The 22,166-nt window shown below is 43.6% G+C and overlaps 2 protein-coding genes across 3 annotated transcripts; both read right to left on the bottom strand.

Annotated features, from left to right (window-relative positions):
• Positions 1 to 1,586: 1,586 nt before the first annotated feature.
• Positions 1,587 to 10,054, bottom strand: zgc:174877 (uncharacterized protein LOC570025 homolog). The gene is made up of 5 exons (XM_063206950.1): positions 9,869 to 10,054; positions 8,911 to 9,142; positions 7,131 to 7,391; positions 5,854 to 6,072; positions 1,587 to 3,156 (listed from the first exon to the last, which is right to left on the bottom strand). Exons 2-5 carry the CDS (start codon positions 9,122 to 9,124, stop codon positions 2,783 to 2,785), a joined length of 1,068 nt encoding a protein of 355 aa, XP_063063020.1. The 5' UTR covers positions 9,125 to 9,142; positions 9,869 to 10,054; the 3' UTR covers positions 1,587 to 2,782.
• A 282-nt stretch (positions 10,055 to 10,336) lies between these two features.
• On the bottom strand, positions 10,337 to 21,756 carry anxa13 (annexin A13). 2 transcript variants are annotated; one of them, XM_063206948.1, is made up of 11 exons: positions 21,652 to 21,756; positions 20,312 to 20,387; positions 19,330 to 19,424; positions 18,610 to 18,780; positions 17,904 to 17,937; positions 16,818 to 16,897; positions 15,470 to 15,538; positions 14,629 to 14,730; positions 14,029 to 14,104; positions 13,404 to 13,516; positions 10,337 to 12,505 (listed from the first exon to the last, which is right to left on the bottom strand). In XM_063206948.1, the coding sequence occupies exons 1-11, from the start codon at positions 21,664 to 21,666 to the stop codon at positions 12,386 to 12,388; spliced, it is 951 nt and encodes a 316-aa protein (XP_063063018.1). In that variant the 5' UTR covers positions 21,667 to 21,756; the 3' UTR covers positions 10,337 to 12,385. The 2 variants fall into 2 exon arrangements, with proteins under 2 accessions (XP_063063018.1, XP_063063019.1); XM_063206949.1 differs by having other exon boundaries at positions 18,610 to 18,777.
• Positions 21,757 to 22,166: the final 410 nt, after the last annotated feature.

Below are 22,166 nucleotides of genomic sequence, written 5' to 3'. Positions count from 1 at the left end.
CTGTAACCAACACCCTGAAAAATAATAGTTGTAAGTCGCTTTGAACAAATGAAAGCGTCAGCTAAGTGAAATGTAATGTAATGTAATGTATACATGTCTATGTCTCAGACACTTCTGACCAATGTCCTAGTCGATGTGTAGCCTGTTAGCACTAATGGGCTGGTAAACAGGGCTTTCATTCTTTGCTGAAACAATTCAAGTACATCATAACAACATTGCAATGGCATTACAAAGTATCTCTCTTTACAATTTAGGTGACTAGAAGGTCATGACAGAATCTCTGTGAAAGGGCGAAAAAGCATTGCTTATGATGCATTACTCATTGCAATCATTTAAAAGAAGGATTTATTTTATTTAAAGAACGATGCAAGACACATGCGACAATGCTACAACCCCCCCCCCCCCCCTCTCTGATGGAGCACGTTCACCAACCTACCACCCCATCTCATCTTCAGTTCAACCCATTATACAGTACATTATCAGCTGGTTGGAGTTGAGCCCAGGGCAAGAGGCTCTCATCACTGGGGTTTTCATCATCCTCTCCTCCATTCACACTTCCTACCCACAACAATGATCTTCTCAGCTCATACCAAAGATTGTCAATATGTGTCACCAATATAAAGGATTGTGCTCAAGTCAGTGGCCTCCCCTCATCCATGTCTTCAGGTCCTAACTCCACATTGTTCCTGGGACTGAAAATAATATTCTGTACTTTCAAAAATGGTAAATCGCTTTGGACACACACACACACACACACACACACGCACACACGCACGCACGCACATGCCTCCTTTACGAGAAGAGATAAACTGAGGCAAAGGACAGGTGTGTGTGTGTGTCTGTCTTTGTCCAAAGCGATTTACAAATTATTTAAATGATGGGGGGGATGAGTTCAAAGAAGATAGTAGTTAGATATGTCAGCATAAACTCTCTGTCTCCCGCTCTCCTCCTTGTAGCAAAAACAAAGATGGTCCATTAACACAGCAACACAAACCCCTTCCGCCTGGCCTGCTGTCACTACAGTACAATCCCCCCAGTGAGCCATTTGTAGCTGAACTTGCACAAACAAACAGCAGGGCAATGCGGGCAGCAAGGCAAGGCAAAGCAGTCAAGGCAGGCAGGGGGGCAGAAAGAGAGAGAGAGAGAGAGAGACTCTCTGTCACTTAGCGCCAACCAAGGATGTCCACGCATCCTGTGCCATCTGTCAGTGGAGCCCAGCACAGCCATCGGTCAAACAGACAAGCCTAAAAATATCCCCACCCCATCTGACACCTTCTCCACGCCTCACAAGACGACAATGACAATTAAGAGAGATGGGTGTACTACAAACAATCTGTGACACTATAGTACGGCATTGACTGGGGCATCAGCGCTTAGATCAGAATGAGAAGAGATTACTACGACAGCTTGCCTAAAGAACTGGGGAATAGTCAAGGTTTTTTTTCTGAATCCTGTACATATTGTGTATTTGGGTAAAGTTCAGTCATTTTTACTTAGACGTGCAACATATTTTCATGGTTCAACGCAGACTTGACATTGTTTATTATCTGAAGATACTAGGTCACACTGTGGAAACAAAACTAGTATTTACACCTTTACATGTTGAATATTTATTCAATGTAAATACGTCAACATTTAGTATGCTTATGATGGCCATATGAAAAGTCAACCGAAAAACTATGCAGAACAAAGAAAGGCCTATTGCAAACCGCCACCAACATTTTCCCAAAGCATGACTGCCAGTGCACGGCCAGATACTCGACAGTCCAGAACTGAGATTCCACATACATACCACATAATACAATGAAAGTGACAATAACCCATAAGGTAAAAAAGTGACTTTGAAATGTTGAGAACAAAAATATAAACAAAAGAAAGATTAACAGCTGGATGTCACTTTGTAAAGGCGCGTTTAGGCCAACAGAAAACAATGCCCAAACCTAATCTCCCGTCCCAAGTCTGAGCGTTCAGGATCTAGACAGCTGGTTTGTGACATGAACCAAACTATAGTTGGTTAAATACTCAGCCTGAGAACAGTAGTCAATGACATTGTTTTGGGCTTAGACGTCAGGTGGTACAACAACAGCTCATGTCCATAAATTAACTGGAAATTGGTAATTAAAGTACTGCAATGACTATGCATGTTACATAATCCACTAAAAACAACAACAAAATGTCACCAATAGTGGCATTAGCTGTAGTCGCACCACCATGAGGTGTGCTACTTCTAAAACGTCATTGACCCAGTAACACTATTGTCATTTTGATGATGTTTCTGTCACTGCTCTTGTTAACCTGTGCATTTTATTTCAACTCCAGCATACTGATGGAAAACATGCAGTTCCTCTTTGAACATCCATACAAACATTTTTTTCAAAAGTGGCATTCTTTCAAGGTACACAGTATAACAACACAGAAACTAACTCTGATTATAGCTTTTTTCCATGTAAATGGTCATGGTATCTGAAAAATACAAAAAACAATCCAATCCGATAGCTAACCACATCTCGCCACTTATTGCCTTTTGCTGGCAAATAGTTTTTTTTCCCCATATAAAATAGTATATCTGTACCTCTTCAAAATAAAAACGTATCCGTTTGCTAACTACATATCTCCACTTGGAAAACAAAACAAAATTGAAAAACAAAAATGGCCTCATACCGACTCCAGTATATCATGTCCGGCCAGCATGGTTATGGCAGTCCTCCTATTGACTGAGATGGGCAGCAAGAATAAAACAAAGAAAAGTGAAAAAACAAACAAACAAAAAAACCAGGCCTCATCATACCGGCACTTTCATCTCCAGTATTTCGTGTCCGGCCATCATAGGCATGGCAGTCCTCCTCTTGCCGGAGATGGGCAGCAGTTCGCCCGTGGCCTTCATCTGCTCGATCTTCCTGAACAGGCCCAGGTCCGACTCGATGACAAGTGCGCAGCGCTGCGCGTAGTTGACCAGCGTGTCCTCGCGCGGCCTGAACATGCCCACTAGGGGCAGCGCGTCCTTGGCAGCCAGGTGCAGCTCGGCGATGGGCGCCGTGTTGGCGATGGTGTTGCGGTCGATGCCATAGTGCCGGAAGGCAACGCTCATGTTCTTCGTCTTGTTGTAGGCCGCCAGCACCTGCCTGTAGCGCTGGATGACGTACTGCACCCCGGTGGCTGTGGAGGGTATTACAACACAGGAAAGGAGACAAACAGTAAGTAAATGTAATAGAGATGTGAACATAGCTGATATCATTTATCGGTACATTTATGATGTCTATGGATGTGAATAGAGTAAAACTCCTGCCTAGGTGGTATACTACACCCTGGTGGTTGCGCTAAGGGAACTCCATTTATTTTGAACAGGCTTGAATCACCTCTACTTTCTCCACTGTCTCTGGACATAAGTAGATGTATATAGATGTGAACATAGACAGCATATACAGTATATGTCTATGGAAGTAAAAAAAATCCTGCCTAGGTAGCATACTGCACCCTGGTGGTTGCGGAGGGGCCTTACAACACACCAGCGGAGAGGAAAACCTTTTTTTCAGGGGGTGACTTTGAAAACTGTTAAAGGTATTAAGGTGTAAGAGAGGAAAGGAGTGAGTAGATGTAATAGAGACCTACATACATACAGTAAACTCCCTGCCTGCAGAGTGGTATATAGGCTACAGGTATTTACATACATCTCTCTCTGCCTGCCTGGATGATGTACTGTGCCCTGGTGGTTGTGGAGGGTATTACACCAGAGGAATGGAACATTAGCATGGGTGTTTTTTGTTTATAAACAAGGTGTTGTGAGGAGGGGCAAGACACTGGCAGCCAACCAATGTGAGCTAAATTTCCAACAATCATGTTGCGCTGTGCACAGCCAGGGTCGGGCAGCCAGGGGAAAACAAAAATTGAGAACCCATGTATAGGTAAGAGAGCTCTAAATACGGTATAAAATCCCTGATCAAAGGTGCCCGTCAATCACATGCTGCAACATACTGTAATTTATGTCCCCACATCTGATATAGGCAACTTGGTTTGTAAGATCAACTGCACTCATTAAATGCGATAACCCGGCTGGTTGTATTTCATTTACGTGGGGCCAATCTTGTTAACATTTCAGAAATGTTATGCATGCAGATAATTTCTTCTGGGTTGAATATCAGTGTTGGGGTCGAGATCTGAAGTTCATTTCAAAGCTATTTGTTTGGGCCAGTTAATTATTCAGACTTGATTTGCTTCATTTTTTTTTTCTTTTACCATCAACATTCACTTGACAATATCTCTCCTCTTCTAAAGGTCATTACTGAAAATGTGTGAAATTGCAGCCAGATAAAACTCAATACTGCTCATGAAATAAAGAACTGAGATCAATCCGTTTAGCTGCGTTTTTCATTATTAGGAGTCGAGTCGATATCTCCTCCCCCCACTTTAGCTCCACACACTGAAAAACTGAAAACAAGGTTATGATTGCAGCTATTGATTAAACTTTCTGTGACAAATGCAAAATGGCTAGAGGACAACAACAAAAGAGTCACACAGCTTACTTTTGGTACAGTGCATTCCAAACAGTACATTTCAAGTCCAAAGGTCTTTTCACTGGTATTTATGCAGACTGTTCCAGAATGCATTTAGACCAAGAAACCAATAAAGAAAGAAAGCCAGAAATATAGAAAGAAAGCAAGAAAGCCAGAGAAAGTATGACCCCCAGCCAGAGATGTGGACTTGTGACTTGTGACTCGGACTGACTTGTGACTTGAGTCACAAATGACTCGACTTGAGACTTGACTTGCCAATATTAGGAATGACTTGTGACTTGACTCGACTTGTACGCTATTGACTTGAGACTTGACTTGACAGTTTTAGCTTGCAATGACTTGCAATTGTGCTCCAAGTCAATGAATATATATATATTTTTGCATTTTGTGTGTGAAAAAAATGCATGAAAGAAAGAAAAAATAAATGATTTACCTTCAACCATAGTCAAAAACCATGCTAAAAAATATATATGATCAAGTGTGGGTTGCATGGTCACCCAAACAAACATGAAAGCTTGTCTGCAGCCATGCTGTAATGGTTAGGGAGTTGGGCTGGAGATCACAGAGTTGCAGGTTTGAATCCCACCCTTAAACCCACCTCTTCCTACATCTCCATCCATGACTGAAGTGCCCTTGAGCAAGGCACCTAACCCCATATTGCTCAAAGGACTGTCACCAATATATGTGTTGGATAAAAGATAAAAGTAATTTAATGAATAATTATAAACCGTGGTAAAACCATGGTTAGTTTTCAGAGTAAAACCATGGTTCAATTTATAGTTAAACCTAGTAAAACCAAAAACCAATGCCGAACCATGCTCAAAAAACTGAAATCATAGTATACCATTGGGGCTGGCGAAGGGGGACATGCAAAGCAGTGTGGAGAGGTAATGAATTTATGACCAAAGGTAATTGTCAATATTGCACATAGAATACAAGGTGACTTGTTAATGACTTGGAAAAAATAAGACTTGGACTTGGACTTGACTTGGCTTTGGCACGACTTGGACTTGGACTTGACTTGACTTGGCTTTGGCACGACTTGGACTTGGACTTGACTTGGTCAAATGTGTCGTAACTTGTGACTTGACTCGGACTTGATTGGAAGGACTTGAGACTTACTTGCGACTTGCAAATTAGTGACTTGGTCCCATCTCTGCCCCCAGCCACACAAAAAAACTGCTTGTATTCAAGTGCAGAGACTATTCCAGAATGCATTTAAACCAAGAAACCAAGAAAGAAAGAAAACCAGAAAGAAACATTCCCACACACACCCAAAAGCACTGCTTGTATTCCATGGACAAGCATTATGTGCATTTCATCTGAAATGACAGAAAGCTACCTCTCTTTCTGTAGAAGTCCTTTGCCACCTTCTTGCCCCTCCTGCGGTCCTTGGGATGGGGCTTCCTCCTGCGGATGGACTGGTAGTCCTCGGAGGTAACCGAGGAGACGGACAACTCAGAGGCACTGTCATGGCACTCGCTGGAGCCCGACATCTCGTGCTGCTTCCGCTTGCGCTGCTTGGCCTCCATGTGCTGAGGCTTGGCGGTCCGGATGGGGGCTGAGGAGAGGCAACAGACCAGGAAGTCAACAACTGGTGGATGGGGCAAAGATTCTTTTCATTCTATTAGACCGTCTCTGGATGGGCTGAGTTTAGGACTTACGATAACACGCTCTATGGGGAAGTAGGGATGCACAATTAATCGAAAATAGTGATTTTGTGTACAACGATATAAAAAACTGAAAATCGTGATCACACAGGGGCCAATATAGTGTCCTGCCATTGGGCATCCTTGAAGCCAGAACATGTCGACGGGCTAGTGTCTCTGACCGAAAATCTATAGGCCTGCCCAAGCTTCATGCTATTGTCTTTTACATACAGTAGGTATTACAATTCAGTTTTATTTTGTTCATCCCTCATATCATACATTTTTGGTAATATTTCATTTTGTGATTTTAAATAACGTTCTGCACAAAAGTCAGTTGATTATTGTTGTTGAATAATCATGATTTCAATTCTGATCCAAATAATGATTATGAATTCTTTTCCATAATCATGCAGCCCTATGGGGAACTGCTCATAAAATGTGCAGTCAGGAGAAGAAAGAGGTCAGGAATTGAGGGGAAGGTGTGGGATGCAGTGTTGCCAGATTGAAAATGCTGAACTATCGTGCCAAAACCTCAAACATTACCGTTTTTTTGGGAGGGGGGGAAGAGATTATCGTACACGAACCAAATTATTGTTTTAAGGCAACTGAATGAAAACTCTGAAATTGTCATACATCATGTGTTTTTGATCGTACAGAGGACAAAATTATGGTACAAATACGACAATTATTGCACATCTGGCAACACTGGTGAGAAGGAGGGCTAAGGGTTTCTTTTGTATGGTCAAGTCCTTCACCTTCCTGCCTCTGATCATATGCCATCTGATCTGCTCATAAGATAAACCAGGGGTAGGGAACCTATGTCTCGAGGGCCTTTGCGACAGAGGCTGATTCCTCTTAGCTTTCGCCAGACTGTTTGATGGAGTCAACAGTCGGCTTTCGCCCAGGACATCATAAAGCAACCTGAACTTCCGTCAGACCGTCTTCCTCTCTCACCCGGCCTCAAACTTACGTGGTGGAGGCGTCGGCGCGGCAATAGGAGCAGAGATGGAGGCGGTAGCAGAGACAGAGGGAGCGACGCCAGCGGCAGCCAAGTGTCGCACGCTGGTGAGGTTCTCGATCTGCGAGCGCAGGAAGTTGCGGTCCTGCTGGAGGTCCTCCACCTGCCTCTCCAGGTACCGGATGCGCTCCTCTCTGCACTGCAGCAGGCACTGCATCCGCGTGATGCTCATCATCACCTTGGGAGGCAGACCCTCCAGCGAGGGGGCGGCCGCTGGGGAGCAGGCATAGGGACAAGAACAGGAGATGGAGTTTATTAAACAAGACTTTTTTTCCAACAGAATAATAGCATTTATATAATTAACTTCTAAAACTCCTGTAACATTCGTATCGAACCGAACAGACCTTCTGTACTGTACAGTGCTGTACCGATCAGTACAGTCACAGGCTCTGTTTATGCTTTAATATGCTGCCTGCCACTACATGCAGTGGCTCTTTACTATTCACAAGGACCTGTACATGATTGGAGTGCTGCTTGAAGCTGCCTGCCTCCCTCACTGCGCCTGTACTTAAGTGACTCTGACTGTCAAACAGAAAATACATACGCAGATGACGCATAGTTATAGCAAAACAGACAGCAAAGTGTTTACTTTCCTTTACTCTTCTACTACCTTATTAGGTCACTATCTTCTCTGTCAGATGAGTATTATGGAGCATGACTGCCCTCTAGTGTAATCAGAGAGAATACAACAACGTTGGGCAGCACCAAAAGCCAGAAAATGTATTCCTCGATTTTTTCATCAAAGTGTTTTTCATGTAATGACTGACGTGTCATTAGGATTAAAACCTGACAATTCCGGTACAAATGTACAATCTTTACAATGTATGCTGTATGCTAACTGAACCTAACAGGGCAGTTTCTACAGCAACGAATTCATAGCACATCACTGTATCAGTGGATTGAATAGGATTTGTGTGCACACACATCCGCAACCAGGGCTTTCCCTATATACAAAGTGCCGCGAATATGCCTAAAATGTGGATACGCCTTCATCAGGGCATGCACAAGCAGGCATAAACAATTGAATAATATGGGCTGTATAATGTGTAGCCTTTATAGCTACCCAAATACCCCACCCAACTATTTGGGGCCCATTATAATGTAAAACATCAAATTAAAGCAGGGTAAGCAGAGCAAGAGAGTATGATGGTCTTGCAATGTGTTATGAACTCAGTTTATTGCTGGAATACTTGGGGGGGGGGGTGAGAGAGAGAGAGAGAGAGAGAGAGAGAGAGAGAGAGAGAGAGAGAGAGAGAGAGAGAGAGAGAGAGAGAGAGAGAGAGAGGCCCTTGGCTGGAAAGTCATTCTGGCAACTTCATTACTGAAGACATTCCAGGAGCAAATAATCAACCAAGGTAACAAATTATCAACTAAGAAGTGATTCACTCGCTACACCTAAGTTATACTGCTAATTCTCAGGCAAAGGTGTCAAAAGTAAAGGTAAAAAGTAAATTTGTAGTGCAAGTAGGCCTACAAGATCAGCACATGATATTACATAGCCGTTACACCAATTACTCCACTGTGTTGTTAGTGAAAAGCACTAATCCTAAAAAAACCCACCACAAACTTGATCCAACCAGGGCAGTCAGCTGATCGTAGGGCAAGTTCTAGGTCTAGGCCTACTGGTTATTAGAAAGTTAGCTGTGTTGGAAGGGAAAAAAAATTCATTTTCACTTTTACTTTTGACACCTCTGAAAACAACAAACTTAAAAGAATATGGCAGGTGGGAAACCTCTCTGACTGGACACCCCACTGCTCAGGGTGCTGTCCTGCTCTGCTTCGCTGGTGGCGCCGGAGTTGGCGTTGTCCCACAGGCCAAGGTCCAAGTCGCACTCCTGCTTCATGCTGGAGCCGTGGGGTCGCCCCTTTCGTCGCACTGAGCTGGAGTCAATTTCCTCCCCGGGGGAATATAAACCCGAGGCGTCTTGCTGCCACAGCGAGGCCATGTCCAGGCGAGGGCAAGGCTGGGGAAACGGGAAACCAGACATGCACGGTGTAATGCTCACGTGTTTATGTTCCCATACAGAATGTTTTCGGCTCGGATGTTTTCCCGTGCATTAAACATCCTTCCGCGAGAAATAAACATCACGTTTCGTCTGAAGCTGACACAAGGGGGTGCACTGGCTAAAGAAGAGGCTCTGTTGAACAGATGTGGTGTTGTGGTTTCTTATCTTTGCCCTCCTACAATGTGTACGTTATACACTAGTGTAGTCTGTTACCATGTGAATACTCCAACTTCACACCAGTGCCACAAGTGTAAAAATTCGTTCAAATGTAGTCGTCGTGCGTTCACTGGGCCATACAGAATAGCTCACACTTGCGGATCCCTTGCATGCAAGATTCATACACTGCGGCAAAGGAAGGTTATTAATGGAAATCCATTAACACTTAATGGAGAATAACCAATGGCTTTCCATTGGCCAATTACTGTAGCCCATTTATTTCAGTGCAGCGATAATGCAGTCTAGGCTACATTATGGTCCCCCAGTTGTTGTAAGAAGACAAGCAACATACATCGGCATAGCGAACTATTTTGCAAACAGTTGTCAATAGACATGTTCCTACTCCAGAGGCTACTGAACCGACGACCTGCTCTCCAAGATGGTAGGAGCGCGCGTAATCACCAGCAAAACAACCATGAGTGCGCACATGATCAGCAATGGTTTGAAGGAAGCACACGTCCCACCTACCTTTGCAACTCTCAAGTTATGGGACTTAAGTAGTCAGAAGGTGACTGCTATCGGCGTTCTTGAGGGGTTTCTGGCTTTGATGATAACAAGTATCCCTGCGGCAAAGGTAGCTGTTCCTTCTCAAGCGCAAAATCACTTAAATGTACAATTAAAATGGGGGGCGGTCGTTTCCGCTTTCTTTGTGCTTGGCGCATGCCTTTATTCTTTAATGAGAGGTCGCTGTTGTGTTGTGTGACAGAGCGAAAAGCCAATGGCAGCACAGAACGTCATAGGGTTTTTGGGGAAGTAGGTGGCGCACTGGTTGAAGCAGAGGCTGCTGGGACTTGAAGTGATGAAGAAACCTTAATAAGCTTGCTGCCTACATCAGGGCAGAGCCATCATCAAGGCAACGTCTAATTTCAAAGCCATAGCCCATAGGCTGTATTCTCTGAAATGGGTATATGGGGAAAAAATCCAGCAAAACAAGAATAAGTTGTAATTCATGATTTTATTAAATTCTGAGTGATTTGGTTTTTACTGAGGCACATGCCATTTGGTCCCAGGTCAGTTGTCAGAAAATGAGTTGCCTAGTGAGTAGACACTGAAAGGACACATGTTGGAATACCAAGCTGCCACAATGAAAGACAGGAATATTTTTAGTGACCATGATCTTGTAATAGCCTAATTCAATGGCAACGACTACAAACATGATTTGTACTGGTAACAAACCTTCGGCTTATGACAGATGTCATAACAAATGTATATGGAATCCTCTCACTAAAATCATAAATATTCTCCATGCAATCTTCATAATATCTCTATAGCACTGTTATATTAAGACATCTAAAATAATTTGCTATATTTTTTCATAAATGAGTTTGTTAGTGTCACAATACAAAAAAGGTTTAACAGATTGGGTGGCAAACAAGGTAATATCAGTCATGAGTAAAAAAACAAACAAACAATACATTTCATCATGTTTTGATAACATTAAAAACCCCAATCATTGTCTTAACTTCATGTTACCTTGCCATTTGTGTTGATGATTGCAAAACTGGGCAAAAGGCACACAGTCACGTTAATGACTGCTATGATGCAAATGCTAAAAAGTTTGATTATTGTTCATCCAATTGATGAGCAGCAGCTGATCCCTAATTCGCACAACATACAGCAATATGGAGTTCGTCCTTCATGCATGTGTTCCTTCACATTATCACTTCATTCACATGGTAAGACTAGTTAAGTGCACCTTATAGTCCAGTGATTCTCAAAGTGGGGTGTAAGCCCCCCTGGGGGGGCGCGGAGGCATCACAGGGTGGGCGTGTGACATCTGATTTTGCCCCCCCAATTTTTTTCCTGTCTCGACAATAAGCCAATACGTTTTAAGCATTATATACTTAAGTATAAACATGATATTATTAATTGTTATATAGGAAATTGCAGTCCCTCTTTGTTTTATCTCTCCAGTCACCATTTATTTGATTCTGCACAGCACAGCAATCATAAAATCAGTCTGCACGAGTACTGCTGTTGCTTGAGGGGGGCCGGAAGCATCCAGACCCTCCGAAGGGGGGAATGATGGGAAAAGTTTGAGAATCACTGTTATAGTCTAAGGTCACAAGCAAACAAGCAAACAGTCACAAGCTTTCTGTGAGGGTTTTGCGGTGAGTAAGAGATACTGGCACATTATAGGCTACTTAGCATAGGCTTGCTTTCCATAACAGCAAAGTAACTAGAGTAAGCAAATTGAAACAAATGACTAGTTTTTCTTGGGATAAATGCAGAATTATCTTTTTACTGAGTGTTCTAACATGGAGCATTCTGCATGCAATTTTCTGTGGCACGAAGTCAAGATAGTTGGGAAGAGTCGTGGTGACGCCCTTGTGTGTAGAGTAATGTGCTGTCCAACTGGCTTGCGAAAGACTCTGCCACAAGACTCCAATTTATTATGCACTGGCCTTCACTGCTGGGCTTTTGAGACAAGATCTCAAAGCAGTTGTTTTTTTTCATCCACAAAAAAGTCCCACACCCCACCACACCATGAGAGTTTGCTCTTCAAGATGTTGTTTGTGAGGTTACATATTACTTGTTTCGATAGACACAGAAGGGAAGAACAATTTCACATGTCAAATCTCATTTTTTTGAAAGTGTGCTCTGGTGGATTTCAATCCCCTTTCTCTTTTTGTCCCAGTGTACTCATCCCACCCTCTTTCCACATGCAGATTGCTTTAGCCATCTCTATACCTTTGTAAACCACTTCTTGCTTTACTTTTCTTCTCCTCCATTTCACCCTTCTCTCATTCCCCTTCTCTTTTTCTCTCCCCCCAGCCTCGCCCCACTAAAAGCATATTATGTCAAGTAATAGGATCTTGAGGACTGAAGGACCTCTAGGGAGTGAGGGGGGGGTGAGTGAAGTAGTATTTTGTTAGTTAGTCCTGCTGGTTATGTCCTAAATTCCATAGCCAGGGCACCCTGGTCCTTTGGGAGGGGCCCCTAGTGTCTTCATCTAGCCTCCTCTTCTTCAGTGCGTCGCCTGCCTTAATGGCAGATGGCCAGTAGGAGGCGCTTGAAGTCACCGCCGCACTCTCCGCAGATGGCATCCTTCAGCGACACGTCATACTTCTCCAGGTACATGTCTTTGATGGTCTCCAGGTCGATCTACAGTCAAAGACGAAGACAAAGTCAGCCTGGTTGAACAGTTGATGGTCTCCACGTCAATTTGCACATTCAAGAGATGGGTGTGTTGAAGCCTTGCAATGTGTAAGCCAGTGTAACACTTTGCTATTCTAAAAAAAAAACGTACCTACCATTGTATTACACTACAATGACATTGCAGTCTTTAGTAATACATTAACAACACACCAATGACATACAGGTACAGTCATTTCAACACCCATATAGCAGGGACAGGGTCTGAACACTTTCGTAATAAATACATATGCACAGTGAAACAATGATACAAAAGAAGCATACGGATGAAGTGACTAAGTATAGTTAACATGTAGCCAAATATTGCCCCGATTTTGGTTGAAGTACCAGTACAATGCATTTGATAGTGTCCAGGTCAACGACCGGTGCAGCCCGAAAGCATTGACGAAGCCACTAAACATGAAAGGAAAAACCCTGCCACAAATTTGATACAGCCAGATCTAAATCAGCTGATAGGAGTGAATAGGACAGCCAGATAAACAGGCAGATCAGCTTACTCAAGTGAAGTCAGCTGTGTAAGAAGCCAGGGTTTTCACTTTCTGTATCTGGCACAAACACCCATGAGTCCTAGTAACAGTAACAAATGTAGAATTTTCAACTTACATTGCAGTATAAAGTAGTCAAAGACATAGTTAAAACCTATTAACGTAATTTTAGACAAAGAAATGTAGCCAAGGGCATCGACGAGAGAGAGAGAGAGAGAGAGAGAGAGAGAGAGAGAGAGAGAGAGAGAGAGAGAGAGAGAGAGAGAGAGAGAGAGAGAGAGAGAGAGAGAGAGAGAGAGAGAGTGAGATGAGATGAATGATAGATGAAAGTTGTCATTTGACAGGCGTGTGCTGCACTGTACCTCGGAGCGGGTGACAATGAGGCGTATGAGGGTGTCCTCGTCAGTGCCCGCTCCCTTCATGGCCTTGTTGAGGCGGCGGGCAAAGTAGAGCTGGGGGTTCTTGGCACACCGCACTACAACGCCACACACAAGATGATGACAACTTAGCAATGGTCACTAAGGTGCTCTTTCTTATAACTCAGAGAATACATCACAGACCTAAATTTCGCATTGATACAGTATGTTACTACAGGCTACTACTCTTTGTATTAACGTACACAGTGCATTTTGCAGTGTTAATTCAATACTTTGGACCGACTAGAAATGTTGTAATCTAAGCTCCAAAACTTTTGTTTATTTTTTCGTTAGCTCAACAATGTTTTTTTGAAGGGATACTTAGCTCATTGTGTTTATTCCACTGTATGTAGATATAGAGACAAATATAATCCAGGTGATTTAAAAATATTCACTGTGTTATCATCTTCATTCTGGTGCAGAACAATGCATATACTAATCACCCGTTAGGACAGGTTCCACTAAGATTCATTTTGTTGTCTGTGGTTGTGTTGGCGACTGGGCTATTGATTCTGTTTCAATTTTTTGAATCATTTATAAATAGGGATGTAATATTGATCGTATCACCAACCGAGCGCTTTGTAGCAGTCTTTCAGAGTGCCAGACGTCTCATTCTCGATGGCATCCAATATCTCAGTTCCAGAAAGCTACAGGATAACAGAAAGAAAGCAAAAAAGAAACAGACAGCTTGTTATTTTCACAATGACTCTATTGTTTTGTAATGTTTCAAGTTTTGTTTTATGTAAAAGGCCTTCAGGGATTCTTGCGACTTCTCAATTTCCCTTTTGGCTGTCAAGCACAGGAAAGTACTGCAGGGAGGTGGAAGAATGTGTAGAGCAGTGATTCTCAAACTTTTTCAGACCGAGGACCACCTTGTCCCCACAAAAAAAATCTGGGACCACCTGTCAAGTGAATTGACAGTTGACGGGTGCTAATTTGACACTGCTAATTTCGATGCAGATCACTTACTCATTCACATTACAAGCCTGCCTTATTGTGGTGAAAATATGAATTCAGCAATGTTTAACTTTGTAATAATGTTACAAATGTTAACCTGCAGCTAGCTTGTCATGGAAAAGTTGAAATCCCCTCGCGGACCACCTGAACTCTGTCGCGGCCCACCAGTGGTCCCCGGACCACACTTAGAGAATTACTGGTGTAGAGGACAAACCTGCTCGTAGGCCTTGAACGTGGCCTGGAGTTGAATGTAGTTCCTGGAGGCCAGGATGTAGCTGAGTGTGGACTCATCTGTTCCGAAACGGCCTTCCCCAGCCTGGCACCAACACAGACAGGTTACATAAGGCACAACAAGCCACAAGACACACTTAATGAATTTACACACAAGGCACAAGACACAGCAGAGGTGGATCAAGAAGGAGGGTAAACCCACGCGGGAGTTAAATCAAATCAAGTTGAAAAAGGAAAAAAAATGAGATTTCATCCGAGCTCCAGTAGTTCACTATCTGGTGCATCAACAACCCTCAGACATACAGTATTGTGCAGTGTTTTGCCAATAGAATACTGTACTTAATACACATTGAACAGAATACTTAACGATTTTATCATGGCCAATCTAGTGGTAAATTTATAATGGGGGCCGTGTCTTAACGCATTACAGGATAATTCCAGTCAATTTCAACATGCAGCTGTATTGCTTACACTACCCTTGACTTAGCAGTACTTGATGACACTGTGTTTCTTTGTTCCTTTCTGAGATCCGGGTAATTTTAATGTTTGTTTACATTTTTGTCTTGACACAGTCCAAATATCAGACGTGAAAAGCTTGTCAGAAGACATCTGCTGCATCATGGGGCAACTGTGGCCTAATGATTAGGGTCTTAAGGTCAGAGGCCTATACCTCCGTCCAAAACTGAAGTGCCCTTCAGCAAAGCACCTAACCCCACAATGCTCCAGGAACCGTAACCAATACCCTGTAGTAGCTTTGGATAAAATCATGAGCTAAATGTTATGGGAAGTAATGTAATCTTCATCATACTAGGGCCATACTGTACCTCAAACATGGAGACAGCGTCTTGCTCTGCCAGGGCCTCATCCACCTCATAGCCCTCATCTCTGGTACCCTGGAAGGGAAGGGAGTCCGTTACTATGGGGGTGTGGTGGTGGTGGTGGTGGTGGTGTGTGTGTGTGTGTGTGTGTCTGTCCGGTACATGCCCTTTGATTGCGGGGCACTGAATGCTGCTGATAAAGGTCCTAACACATCAGTTCTGACAGCTTTGCGGAGCCATGTTGAAATTGACCATTTCCGTTGTGCCCTGCACAGGGTGGCTACATTATACAGCAAACATGCAACAGCAGCAGGTGGATTCAACTCTGGGTTGGACCGAGCGGCTCAGACAGAAATAGAGCTTAATTGTAATCAAAAGCAGCCGTCAGCAGACATTGTTGTGCGGGGTGCGAGGTATGTAGAACAATATAATGGTATGTAGGCAGAGAAGTGCACTGCATTTTGTCGAAAACGAAACACATGAAACAGGAAAGCGGTCCATTGTGGGCCCCACTAATCTAGTTTTATCAGGTTGGTCGGTGTTTTCATAAGTAATCGAATTGTTGCTGGTAAAACTACAAGTGCTAACAGCTTTCATTATGGACAGGTCCATGTTAGGCATATAGTTCTACAGTATGCATAGGAGTCCATTTGCAAGTCCCCATGAAGTTATTGGGTAAGAATGTGTGTGTGTGTGTGTGTGTGTGTGTGTGTGTGTGTGTGTGTGTGTGTGTGTGTGTGTGTGTGTGTGTGTGTGTGTGTGTGTGTGTGTGTGTGTGTGTGTGTGTGTGTGTGTGTGTTCAGTGTGATGGGGTATCAGTAAGAGGGGCTGCAAAGAGGAACACAGCCCCTCTTGTGTGAATCATGCTATTGTATACCTCACTCACTCATTCACTCCGGCAAAGAGGAGAGATCTGGACCCCAGCCAAGACCTACTGCCACAGAAACCAGGGTACAAAGGAATGGTGAGGGCAGGAAGAGAGAGGAGAGGAGAGGAGCGGAGAGGAGCGGAGAGGAGAGGAGCAGAGAGGAGAGGAGAGGAAAGGAGAGGAAAGGAGAAGAAAGGCGAGGAGGAGGGGAGCCAAGAGAGGAGGAGAGGAGAGCAGAGGAGAGGAGGAGATGAGGGGAGCAGAGAGGAAAGGAGAATGCAGCATGGTGGGGCTGGTAGTGTGATGTGAACAGTCAGGCAGGCAGGCGGGGGTTCAGGCAGGCGATGGTTTCAGGGTGAAATTGATCCCTGTACAAAGGGCCCAACTGTGTGATTTGACAAAGAGGGACTTTTTGGGAGGCCATTCTGTTGTATACCACGTGCACGTGCACGCGCATGCACACACGCACAGGGTCTGTTACTGTACCTCCAACAGAAGAGTCAGCAGTCTCCTGACATCTCCACTCGTGTCGCCCTCAATGTCGGCCTCCAGATCCCGTTCATGGACTACGGAAAGGCAGAGGAAAAAGATACAGAGTTTGTTTAAAGAGATACACGGATATTACAGGCTATACAAAGTGCAAAGTTATGTTCTTAGGGATGTATACACTTACTCCATTTTTAAATTAATCAAATACACAGTTAAAACAGTCTTAACTAAACATTATTCTGAGATTGTAAGGTCCCATTTGATTAAATTAATGTTAAATTCTACTCAATGAGTGTTGAATTAACACCATGAAGAAGCTCTAACTAACACAACATTAAATTAAACTCTCTAAGTGTCAATTCATTGATAAATCGATTGGGAACATATATTCTCAGAGTAGTGTTAAATAACACTGCATTTTTACTATGAACATTAGACTTCCACCGAGACCATTTCCATAACTCAATATACTACTATTGACAGTAGACCTCATATTCTACACATGTATGTTTTGTTTCCTGTTTTTACAACACTGTCAAGTCTGTCATCTTCCACTAAAACATTTATCAATCTGTAAAAGCTGGCAAGCACACCATGGCTATCAACAGAGCCTCAACATTCCTCGCCCCATATGCTATCATTCAGACACGTATCGGGTGACCACATCAACAGCTGAGGAATTCCTATAATGTGCTAAAATCACAAAGAGATTCTGCAAAGTATTTTTTTCCACTGTTAATTCAACACCTGGAGAGTAGTATCAACACTATGGGTGTTAAAATCGACAGTCCGAATGCTGAGTTAACACTGCTGAAATGTGTATGAGGATGACTGGGAACATGTTTTGGAGTGGAATTGTCCCAGAGGAATGGGTGTTCCCCCAGCAGAGAGAAAATAAAATATGACATAATTAATTTGTCGCAAACGAGAGAAGAGCCAAGCCCATCCGTTTCAGCTTCTCAGAACTCAAGTGACTCAGTATCAAAGGCTGATTACATGTAAAATGCTAAAATGAACACAAATCAGCATGTCAGCCCTACTAGTCAGAGCATTTCCTAGGAAAAAATGTACACTTGCACTTACCTTGGAAATAGACCTCCTTGAACATGGCAATGTCCTACAAAACAGGAATAAAATCAACATCAGAGTTGGATTTCTAAACATGAATGAACTTTAAAGAACATACTGTTAAAAACATACTGTTTTTGTTAAGTTGAACCTCGGGCACTTCTGTACCAACAGTAGCGTAATCGTATTTGGGGATTAGGGTACAGTACAGGGTGTGTGTGTGTGTGTGTGTGGGTGTATGTGTGTGTGTGTGTGTGTGTGTGTGTGTGTGTGTGTGTGTTTGTGTGTACATGTGTGTCTGTCACTAACACAGCATTGGAGGAGGTGCAGAGGATCTCCAACAGTACATCCTTGTCATCCATGCCAAAGTAAATCTGTGTGTGTGTGTGTGTGTGTGTGTGTGTGTGTGTGTGTGTGTGTGTGTGTGTGTGTGTGTGTGTGTGTGTGTGTGTGTGTGTGTGCGTGCGTGCGTGTGTGTGTGTGTGTGTGTGTCCAGCATCGCTTTAGATCTGTCTCACAGATCTGGGCTATATCAGTGTATATAACTTGTAAAAACACATCTGTTTTAGTGGCAACAAAACGGATCTGGAGCAAGTCAGTGCAGTCTCTTTAAAAACAGTACAGAGTCTCAGCTGGAATGTTCAAGACAGAACTCTGATTCTGGCATGGGTCCGCACCACTATCAGAAAACTCATAGGTGTATGTCAAATTTTGTACTCACTGCATTGGTGGAGGTGCAGAGTATCTCCACCAGCACGTCCTCGTCAGTGCCGGCCCCCTTCATGGCCCTCCGCAGCTCCTTGACCAGGTAGACCTGGGGCGGGTCCAGCATGGCCAGGATGGCGTTCTCAAAGTTACCCGACAGCTCACTCTTCAGGACATCCACCAGCTCCTTCACACCAAGGCAGTGCACACGTGAGACGAGACAACGCAAGAAGCCCAGAGAGAGAGAGAGAGAGAGAGAGAGAGAGAGAGAGAGAGAGAGAGAGAGAGACAGAGAGAGAGAGAGAGAGAGAGAGAGAAAGAGAGAGAGAGAGAGAGAGATTGAACAGCACACAAGCCGGGAAAGAGAAATATGCACACACTCACTTAGTAGCTTGCATGGTTAGAGACAGACATGCAGGCAGTAGTGTTAGAGAAAGACAGAGACAGCAAGAGACAGAGATAGAGATAGAGAGAGGGAGAGAGAGAGAGAGACACACACACACACACACACACACACACACAGGCAGGAATATACAGTAGTTACAGTGAACAGACAGACAGACAGACAGACAGACAGACAGACAGACAGACAGACAGACAGACAGACAGACGAGGGAGGTGGATGGGACAGGGCCAGATGTTAATTCAAATCATCATGCAGTTGTGGGTTACCAGAGGATACTGAGAGTACTGTACAAACGTGCAGAGAGAGAGAGAGAGCCCTGTGGAAACTCACATCGTCATACTTGTCAAAGTAGGCCTGTTTGATCTCCTGTCTCTGGTCCGCTGAGCGGTTGGCCAGGATCTCTATGATGGCCTTCTCATCCGTGCCTGAAAACATGGAGGAGGAACACTCTTCACCACTTTGGACATGTGGAATTCAGGAAAATTCAGAACACAATTTGAATCTTTAAATGTTGCTATGTCTCTTTGAGAGTGGCGATCAGCACCCAACTGTTAAATTCTAAAGATATTGCCTCCTAATAATGGGAACAGTTCTGCCAGTGGAACATTCTGCCATTTGTGGAATATACATACATGCATAATGCCAGAATTATTGAAATAAACAATGTTTCAGCCTGTCCAGCCAGGAGTTTCCGCCAGTGCTCAACTATTACTACCATAGTACTGCACTACTATGGCATTACACAAAGGCTTCAGTAATGCAATACTATTTCAACATTGCCTTTCTGGTAACAACAAACCTACCGTATAACTGGGGCAGTGTCTTAACATTCTATGCAAGTGTTGATCGTTGGCTCCTGAAACCATCAGTATTATGTGTGTTGTGTGTTATTATTATGGAGTTATAGGCCTACATGGGCAACGCCTTTGGTGAGTGACATACAACTGAGAAATTCCACTGGGGTAAGCAAGCATAACATTCAGGAACTTGTGTATTGAGGAATAACACTATTGGCCAATAACATGTTAACAAAAAGAAGTCTAAGACGAAGAAAATCCTCTGTGAATCATCCAGGAACATGTGTATAACTGTGGAGTTATAAAGAGGATAACACCGTTGGTGACGGCGACAAGTAGTACACACCTCAGAAATTCCATTAGGATAAACACCAATGAATGTGTAGGCTGTATAACTGTGGTGTTATAGAGGGATAACGCCTTTGTAGAGTGACACGTTACAAACAAGAGCTATACAACTAAGAAATTCCACTGTGGTCAAACGGGAGACTAAAGATAGCCACTGACTCACTCACCCAGTCCCTTGCAGGCCTTGCGGATGGCCTTCACGTCAGCCATCACGTCAAATCCATCGTAAGGAACAATGGTGGGCTGATGGAGGAAGCAACACAGAATAGTACAGACAATTAGACATTATCCTTGGAATGAATATTATCAAACAGCACATGAATGAATCAAACTCCACAGCATTATGGTGGGTATGATATTCTCCATGTGTCACCATATTAGTGTGAGTGTGTGATTAGGGTCACAATGGCAAAACTCTTGAAATAACATTAGTTTGGGGTAAAAGCTAAAGTAAAAGCTGTGTCTCTGACTCATACACTACATTACATTACATTACATTGCACTTAGCTGACGCTTTCATTTATTCAAAGCGACTTACAGTTATTATTTTTCAGGGTATTGGTTACAGTCCCTGGAGCAATGTGGGGTTAGGTGCCTTGCTCAAGGGCACTTCAGCCATGGATGGAGATGTAGGGAGAAGTCAGGGGGGATTCGAACCTGCAACCCCTAGATTGGAAGACCAACTCTCTAACCACTAGGCCACGGCTGCCCACTACACTATATACATCATACACTACATACATCACTGTGGATTGTGACATATTTTCCCTGTGTCATTTCAGGGTCACACCATGTAAAAGTCCCTCTGATCTGAGTGCAATGTGCAGCCGATGAAAGCAAAGGGAAGATGGGGGATGGTAGGCGGAGTCTCTCTGGTCCATAATGACTAGATTGGCTCTGGAATTCTCCTGGCTACACACACAGCTGCTGCCGCTATCCAAACAGGCAGGGTGCACACACTGCACAAATCCCCACTAGCCCCTCTGAAAACCTCAACTGCGCAGTCTGCGCCGCTCCCTCTCCACCCAAATCCCCTTCGGATGCAGACTCATTCACTGTTTACTCTCAGCTAACGGGATTGTGACGAATTCCGCAGGGGAGTGGTCCGTTTCCTTCTCTTTTCTCCTATGCCCTCGCGTGTGACAATTTCGTGAAAGAAATGTTAAGAAACTCACTTAAGAATGAGAGATGCCGTCCATTTGCATTTTACGCACACGCAATAAAACGTCTCGTCGAGACATTCCCTCAACATCGACAGAAGAATATGTGTAACAGCGCTTCATAAGACTGACGTCTAAGAAATCTGACATCTCTCTTGCGTTCATAACCAGCTATTAGGCTAGAGAGAAGTTATTTCTCTGCTCAACTTTTCGATGACTAATTAAGCTGTATCATTCAATCTACCCAAAGCTATCCTACCCATGATGCGCAATACATCCCAAAGACGAACCGCTCCGCAATTTAAATTAATTTGAGTGAAGCGTGTAGAGGAAATAATAATACCAACCTGAACGTTTCCCATTTTAGTGAGATTTGTCTTGACCAAGGAGATTCTGTACTTCGGGTGGTTAGCGGTCTTTGCGTGCCTCACACTCCTCTGACCAGGCCCTGCGCGTCGCAGTTACAGAGTGACGTCACGTTACACCAACCCAATGGAAGTGGAGTTAACCATAGAGTGACTGACTGGAAGTACAAGGTCCATTATGTGCAGTCATGTACCTTTCATCACGTTAATAATTGTTCTTTTTATAATTTGGAATCTTTGGAATCTGGCACTGTTAAAGTGAGACCTCTGGCAGTAGGCCTAATCCAAACTCTGTCCAATGTCAGGGAAAAAAATCCTCCTAAATAAATACTAACATTTTGTCAGATGGTTCGAAGCAGATTTAAGCTACACCTTTGAAGACGAAAAGAAGAATGCCTGTGGCAGTTGCATGCCTTAAGGAGACTCCATGCTGGACGTTTGGTTACAAAACACCCACAAGCGGACCACCTTTATTTATACTGTCTAGAGAGAAAACA

This window comes from Engraulis encrasicolus, chromosome 9, assembly GCF_034702125.1.
Source record: "Engraulis encrasicolus isolate BLACKSEA-1 chromosome 9, IST_EnEncr_1.0, whole genome shotgun sequence".
Classification (NCBI taxonomy): Eukaryota; Metazoa; Chordata; class Actinopteri; order Clupeiformes; family Engraulidae; genus Engraulis; species Engraulis encrasicolus.
Note: the sequence above shows the minus strand (reverse complement) of the source record. Positions and strands in the feature narration are given on the sequence as shown.

What these genes read in the sequence shown, in the direction of transcription:
- zgc:174877 (XM_063206950.1), bottom strand. Translation starts at nt 9,124, where the DNA reads ATGGCCTCGCTGTGGCAGCAAGACGCCTCGGGTTTATATTCCCCCGGG. An exon ending in CGCGCCGACGCCTCCACCAC is followed by an intron (nt 6,073 to 7,130) that starts GTAAGTTTGAGG and finishes GCCTCTCCTCAG; the next exon opens with CCCCCATCCGGACCGCCAAG. An exon ending in GGACTTCTACAGAAAGAGAG is followed by an intron (nt 3,157 to 5,853) that starts GTAGCTTTCTGT and finishes TACCCTCCACAG; the next exon opens with CCACCGGGGTGCAGTACGTC.
- anxa13 (XM_063206948.1), bottom strand. An exon ending in ACTTTGACAAGTATGACGAT is followed by an intron (nt 18,781 to 19,329) that starts GTGAGTTTCCAC and finishes CTTGGTGTGAAG; the next exon opens with GAGCTGGTGGATGTCCTGAA. An exon ending in ACGCTGTCTCCATGTTTGAG is followed by an intron (nt 14,731 to 15,469) that starts GTACAGTATGGC and finishes TGTTGGTGCCAG; the next exon opens with GCTGGGGAAGGCCGTTTCGG.